Source organism: Alosa sapidissima, chromosome 24 (assembly GCF_018492685.1).
Source record: "Alosa sapidissima isolate fAloSap1 chromosome 24, fAloSap1.pri, whole genome shotgun sequence".
NCBI classification, from domain to species: Eukaryota; Metazoa; Chordata; class Actinopteri; order Clupeiformes; family Clupeidae; genus Alosa; species Alosa sapidissima.
The window spans coordinates 17,606,665-17,614,442 of NC_055980.1; the positions used below are offsets into that span (position 1 = coordinate 17,606,665).

The following is a 7,778-nucleotide window of genomic DNA, read 5'->3' on the forward strand; positions in this document are numbered from 1 at the left end:
AACAGGTTTGTCACTAAACCACGTACTTGGAATACCCCCCTAACCTCTAGACCACCACCACAATATGGGCCTTGATACAAGGAGGTGTCACATATTTTGTCATTTGTCACATATATCGCAATACTAACGTAAAGCATGTAGTGACATTTCATTTGGTGTTCAGCTTTTTCTGTGCAAGTATGAAGAAAGAAAGATCAAGAAATATTTTAATAAATAGCAAGAGAGAATAAAAAGTGCAGTGTGTGTACAGTCCATGTGCAAGTGTGTAAAAAATAATAGAGCACCACCAATTCTGGCCTTAATTTTAACACACATTATAAAACAATGATTTTGCCTTGCACATTTGTGAGGATATATCTTTATGTTTTATTAAGCAATCATGTTGTATTATCAAACTAGTCGATGGTCAAACTACGTAAAAGACCATTCAAGCACAACACAGGTGAGTTATGATGCATTTAATGAAAATATACAACATGTTCAGACAGACAGAGAGAGCAGAGCAATAGACTTAAAGAGGAAGAAAAGAAAATCATGACATTGATGATTAAAAAATACATTAATAAACACTTCATTCCTCATGGTATTACACCACAAAATCTGTTTTATCATGTAAACACCCATCAAACATCAGGATACTTAAGTAGGCCGGTGTGTCCCAACACTAAAGGGCTTTATAACCAACACCTGTTTACTCAGGCACCGTTATTGTTGTCTTGTTTTGTTTTTGTTTTTTGGAAAGGTGCCTGGCCTTCAGGCCATGGAAAAGTACACACCAAACTTTGCACAGTACTGCATGTCTGGCTCTGAGTGAGGTTACAGTGTGAGACTGCTGCTTCACGACAGCTTTCCAGATAACAGGAAAACCTGCCGTGATTTCTGTGCATCAACTAATCGTGAGCAGAGGTGGAGACATCCCGGCTTCAGGAAATAAAAGTCCTATCACATGTTTGTCCCAACCAGTCACTTCAGTGGCTGATCCTAATTTGCATTGTAGTGCATGAGCAGAGGGAGTACAAAGCAGCACTTTTACTTTTTTTTGAAGCCGGGTTAGAGTGCCTCTGATCACATGAAAAAAAAAAAAAAAGTAACTGGAATAAACCCCATCAGCAAGAAAACTGCAAAGCCGCTGCACTTCTGAGGCTAATGTTTGCCGCCAGGATGAGCGGCCATATTCATTCATGCCGAACTAAAGTAAACAAAAAACCATTTGCCCTGGGGGAGGCCCGGCAGACCCGCGAGCCACTGTCCAGTGCCTTATGGTCTGGTTTTCAGCCATATCGCAGACCGCTCTTGTGGGTAAAACGAAAACCTCACTAACAGCCTGGACAGTGATGAATGACAACACAAACACTGTAACCACAGAAGACAGTGTGCAAAGCCACATTCCTCACCATTTTCATGATCCATCCCACCCCAACCCCACTCCACCTCGGGGTTAAGTTACAGACGTAATTAAGTTTAAGCCTCTGGTTTGATGCTGAGGGGTTTATACTGCTCCCACCGATATGGTTTCAGTGTGACGTGCTAAACACTGCTTTTAACTCGTGCCCATCACAGGGCCGCCGTGTCTTACGCAGGAACACAAACAAGGGCACATGCAACAAGGCAAAGGAACGTGAGTAAGACATCTGGGACTGACATCGGGACAGTGGCTAGGACAGCAGAAGGGGATATTGTGACGTCTGTGTTGTGTATTGTGAAGGAAGACACAACATGAAGAAAAATACAGTTCAAGCTGAATGAACGAAGGCACCCCGTTTAAAAGCTGGAAGAGTGTCTCAAAGAGTTAATGTTTGACTCTATGCAGTTGCATATATGCAAGAATTTGTACCACTCCATAATAACAACAGCCAACAAGATGTTCAAAGCCATTTTCCTTAATAAAAAAAACACAGATTATACATATCTGATAAATATACCTGCACATTAAAAACTACCATATATGACATTTTTCAGTCGATCTTTCGAAATGATCAATAACTAAATAATTAGCAGCATAGCTACTCTATTTATCATTAGTTTATCTGCATTTGCAAAGAAAGATTGTACAAACGTGCCAGTTATTTTATGATTAGAAAATCATGGATAAGTCAGAAACATAAGCAGTAGCATCACAGCAATTATGAAACTAAAGCTTTAAAAAAAAAAAAGAAAGACTGTTGCTATTGTGTTACACAATTAAACCAACTTCAACATTATATAAAGCTGCATAAGGCAATAAAGGGGACTGGCCATAGAGAAACAGAAATGGAGACTAACAGACATAGACAGTAAAGGAAGAAAAAATAGATAGACAGTAAGAGAAAGAGAAGAAAGTTAAATGGATATATAGAAAGTTTGATAGAGGTAGCGAGAGATAGCGAAGGAAAGAGGGACCTGGTTCTATTTACAAGTAAGACAAAAATACTTTCACTGACATATTCATAGTGTTTGGCTAGTCTCACTCCAGCAGATGTAGAGTTTGACTGGCTTGGTTGTTTTTTTGACACCAAAGAGTGTCAAAGGAAAGGATACGCAGGTTTCGTATGGTCACTAAGACATCCTGTAAGGAGTGTAAAACACTTGGGTGACAGCTTAAGATTCTTCAGTTATATCTTCTTCATATATTACTTTTTCATGTAGGTGGAATAAACCAACAAAGTGATTGTTTTCATATATTGCTTAGAACAATCCTGTTGGAGTGATTTTGACTGGGATGATGGATATTGGCCATTTATATATTCATATTTAATGGCTTAATGTTTGTTTTCAATTGCTGGGGTGAAGCTATTTACAATATGCTTGAATTCTTTTCTGATTTACACCAGAAAGGCAACATTTAGATTCAGTGACTTAGAATTGCTACCGGGCCATTCCCATGATCCTGTCATTTTATAAAAGTCCTGTAAGATATACTTCATGCCAACCATTTTTGTATGTATATCATGTATATTAACCAGATTTTAGCTGTAATGTCAGTTTGGAAAACCCAAACTAGGCTTGTAGACTGGCATAGAACAAGACAATTTGGAGTCACCCCAGCCACAGTGTGAAGGGGTGCACTTCAGGGTCGTAGAAGACTGAGGTAGGGAGAAGAATAATGCCATTTTGGTTTTTTGACTATAAGCATTTTAGGCAGATTATGAAATCACTGAAATTAGGATTTGTTTCTGCGAATCCAGATCTACAAAACACATTTTTTTATGCACTACTCCAGTGACTTGCAGCTTTTCATTTGTTCTCGGAGATTTTCCGGTTGATTTAACATTGGTTGATTATAGTAGTTTATATAACATTTTGGAATCACTGCCCAGTTTATATGATAAAGCATTTGTGCACAGCTTTGCTCAAGACTGGCAAAGGCATTTCTCTCTTCCGAGTCAACTCTAAAAACATTAAAAATACGTTTGCGTCCCACTCCAATGCATTTCACCCTGCACAGAATACATTTGGCTTTATGGGACAAGGTGGTTGAGAAGGAGGGGGGAAGGCATTATGAAGAAGGGTTTAACAGGTCAGTTTAAAACAAAAAAATGCAGATTAGCTCTTTACAGGCCATGCAACAAGCAGCATCTCATTTCTCACCATAGACGTTTGTTTCTGAATCTTTTGGCGAGAGTTCAACACTAAACTCGAAAGCTATAACTCTAACCCTAGTTAAACACCCCTAAAGGCCATGACTGCATTCATCTTACAGTGGGCTAGAGTTTAAAACAGACTCAGTCCAGCATGGACAGCAACCATAACAGGGTTCAGGAACTATATGGGCATGGAAGTACAGTTAAGTACGGTTGAAGTCTGGTGTTAGTCTGGCTTTGACCGGTGTCTTTTGCTCATCGCCTGTAAGTCATACACCGCCAAATTGCCATGTGAGTTAATGGATACTGAGTCGCTGTATACGTGACAGTTGATTTTGTGAGACTTGCACTGAGGTCACATCTCAGGGCATGAACTTGGTTCCTTATCGAGAGTCACTGTTTGGTCCATGTCAATCATTGGACGTGCATGGAGACGGCATTCTAGGTAAAGTAGGGAGGCAAATATCTTTTTTTTCTTTAAATAAAAACACAAAAGTATTTACAAGCAAAAGTCTCCTGCATGAGTGACTAGGATGAGATGTTTGGTAGCACTGTAGTTAGCTCTATCGTTTATGATGAACTGATTCTGACTGAAGACTGCATATAAGCGGCACGTTGGACCGCAAAAGCGGAATGAAAACCTACTACTGTACATTAACTTTTAGGTCCATTTCCTACGAAGTGGTCAGAGAGTTAGCACAAAAACAAAAAACAAACAAAAACAAAACAACAACAAAACAACAAAACAAAAGTGAATCAGTAGGTTCTGGCTTTCGAGGACACTGGTAAGAAACACATGGATTGTTATTTCTCTACAGGCAGTACCAGGAAGGCGTGCTTCTCAGCAGCAAAATAAAAAATAAATATTATTTTTTTTCTCTCCTCTAAGAGACCGTTTACATTAATTAGTAGTAAATCCGACTAATAGTGAGGAGGGAAAGAGGCAATGATGTTAGACAGTTACATCATTTTCAAAAATGGCTTCTCCCCGATAGTGGCTTTTCCTGACACCATTTAAGCAGCTTGTCATGTTAGGGCTTGGAACCTCACAAACTGGTTCCTATTGGTTCTCCTTCATGTTTTACAGGTCATCGGTCATCCTTAGTAACTCAAGAAAAGCGCCGACAGCCCCAAAATAGCCCTGCAGATGTGAGAAAGGAATCCGTTCAGTTCACCTAAAGCACAGCTGGTAACCATGCCATGGTCATACTGTGAACACATGGCATTAAATATGCATGTACCGAATATATGTACACCTTACTATACATTGGTAAGATAGAACTGTAAATTGAAAATAACATTTATCTGCCATCTTAATTGTATTACAGCACTAAACCCACAATATTTAGACCAATAGTATATTATAGTGTAGTATATAACAATATATATATATATATATAGTATAGTATATAACAAATATATATAGTATAGTATATAACAAATAAAGCAAAATAGAGAAATTATCAAAAGAATCGTTTTTGACAATTTTTGTGAATTTTTGAGCTACACGTTAACACAATTAGTCATAGTTATTAGTCATGCTTTAAAAAAACAAAACAAAAACAGTTAGCAGTTAAATAATAGTACTAATTTTACCTCATGTTCCAAAAAGAGGGCTTTAAGCTGTCCTTTTGACCAGAAGTCCATAGCATAGGCTAGCAGCTTGGTTGACACAGTATTGATTCGCAAGAAGTTGCCCACAAAAACAACTCTTTCAATATTCTGGAATAAAAAATATCACTTGTCAATATTTATGTCACATATTTATCACATTTCAGCAAGGGAGATGGTTCACAATTTGACTCTGAAACACAACAGCAAGTAAGCAAAAAAGGTTTGACTGCCCCCTAGTGTTAAATATGATTGTTGACTGTAAGTGAGTTTGGAAGCATCTTCTGACCACATTTACAATTCTAAAGCATTTAACTATAGCACAAACGTTAACAGGTTTAAAAATGTAAACCACACTCATTGTGTCAAAGAAACCAATTGAGTAAAAAAAAACGTTTGGTCTTTATAACATCACCACACAAGTTAAGAACTCCAGAAACTAGATTATTTTTTGTTTGTCTCCTGTTGTGGGTTCTGTGCGCTTTGATAGCCCTGTACAATGCTGCTTGATCTCCATGGCTACAAGGCAACACTGTAAAGAAGCTGAAAGCCCACAGAGTGACTGTCTGCCTGGGCCTGGGCCTGGGCCTTGGCCACACACCGCCACTTCGGCCCCGGGCCCTGACGTCAGGAACAGGTGTTGCTGGAACAGCAAACCTGTTTTTCCAGGTAGACACCATTCAGAGAAATAGGAGCCCCCTGCCACCCCACCCCCGATTGTTGGAACGCTGGTGTGACGGAATGAAACGTTTGTGCTACCCTGGCACCAATTATGTCAAATGATAAGAGCTTGAATGCTATGTCTACGTGAGGATATGGTAACAGGAAATCTGCCAAAGGAACTGCAGTTTTGAATAGTGTTTACTTGTTACTACAGAAAAGCACATTAAATTCCCACAAGGTAATTAACGAAGTGTTGTGTCAGTCTCAAGTCAATTCCCAATGAAGTTCAAAACTAATAGATATGGTATAACATAAAGACGGTGCATGCATTTTTTTTATGATATACTGTACTCAATAAACATATATCTAAATTTACTGCAGAATTGAAAAAGCTCACAACATAATAAATAAACAAAATGCTTTTTTCACAGTGCCATAGATGACGTGTATTTCTCTTCTCACTTTTCTGCTTTTCTGCATTTTACCACTCTATTGTTTCACATTAAGAGAGATGTGACTGTCCTTCCAGGAATAAGGGGGGAGGATCGCCAAGTAACTCACAAATCAAAACTGTCACAATACTTTGTCCATGATAATGATAATATCACGATTCAGTGATTCGGAAGTACTACAATACATTACAAAAGATGCACCTACAATACATCATGATATCCGTGTTTAATGAAGAGGAAAAAGGCAAAAAGCCTGAATTGTGTATGTATTCACTGCATCTCACAAGGGACTTGAAACTGCACAAATTGCAGAGTGTTCCAGTTAAGTGGCCTTTAATTTGTAATAATATTATAAACTATTAATATTTTTTTCAAATAATAAAAAAAAAATATGTGAGAGGCAAGAGGAAATTCCTGAAATTCTTGACATAATTAAGCAATAAGCCCCAAGAGACCATAGGTTCCAATGGCACGATGTTTAAACCCAGAGTGTCTAAATCCCCCCCCCCCCCCCCCCTTTTAATAAATGCACAGCAACAAGACATTTCACAATTTGTTCATTGTTGATAATCATTCTTCCGCCAAGAAACATTTTTCTTCTATCATAATGGTTGCCAAGCAACGTCGAAATGCAACAACTCTAACATTTGTATAAATTTGTCGTAGCGCAGTAATATAGAAATGAAATGCGGTCAGTGTGAAGGGTTGTGCTGGGTTCTTTGACCATAACTATCTGTTTTAGAATGTCTGATTTACCACAGTGTTCTAGTGCGGGATGAGATATGGAATGGACCATACACACACAAACAACAGGTGTTCCTCGTACCTCATTGACGGCGCACATGCGCGCCAGTGAGCCGATGTTGTTGGTGATGGTGACGAGTGTGGCTCTGGCCAGGTCCTCTTTGCTGATGCTATCGCGTTTCTCTTTGCTCATCATGTGGCCAAAGCTGGGGACAGATGGACCAAGGTGAGAGAGAGAGAGAATAAGAGAGAGGGAGACAGAGAGAGGGAGAGAGAGAGTCAGAGAGACAGAGTGGGAGAGAGAGAGAGGGAGAGAGAGAGAATTGGATGGAGAAATGTAAATAGTTGGATAAGAAACCTTTTTAGTAACTATTGTGTTAGCTCTATCAATATTGAAACATTATAAGCTCAGCACCACAACAATGTTATGGACCCTTTCAACAAGGTAAACAAAAACAATGCTTGAACGTTCTATTTGGGCCCCAATCTACTTCCTCTGCATTAAGATAACATATGGAATGTTAAAAAGGAAGTCTTGTGGGGCCAACTATGATGCTGATAATGGAACTCTCCTGAAAGGGTCCATATGGGCATGATTCTATTTACCAAAAGAACAGAATAAACAAGTGAACACAAAAAGTTGAAACCAGTAAGCAGTCTGTTAACCCTTAAAGGAGTACCGTCACACCGGTGTGACGGGAATGTTGAGAAATGAACATTCTAAAAAATATCTGGGTTCATTGAATTC

The 7,778-nt window shown here is 38.9% G+C and overlaps 1 protein-coding gene across 2 annotated transcripts in view; it reads right to left on the reverse strand.

Moving 5' to 3' along the window:
- Positions 1 to 443: 443 nt before the first annotated feature.
- The window catches only part of pank1b (pantothenate kinase 1b), a 13,663-nt gene continuing 6,328 nt past the window's right edge, over positions 444 to 7,778 (reverse strand). For both annotated transcript variants that reach the window (XM_042082905.1, XM_042082906.1), the window contains exons 5-7: positions 7,113 to 7,236; positions 5,157 to 5,282; positions 444 to 4,701 (exon numbers count right to left, since the gene is read on the reverse strand). In XM_042082905.1, the coding sequence (XP_041938839.1) occupies positions 4,642 to 4,701; positions 5,157 to 5,282; positions 7,113 to 7,236 (310 nt within the window). In that variant the 3' untranslated portion in view covers positions 444 to 4,641. The remainder of the gene's footprint in view (positions 4,702 to 5,156; positions 5,283 to 7,112; positions 7,237 to 7,778) is intronic.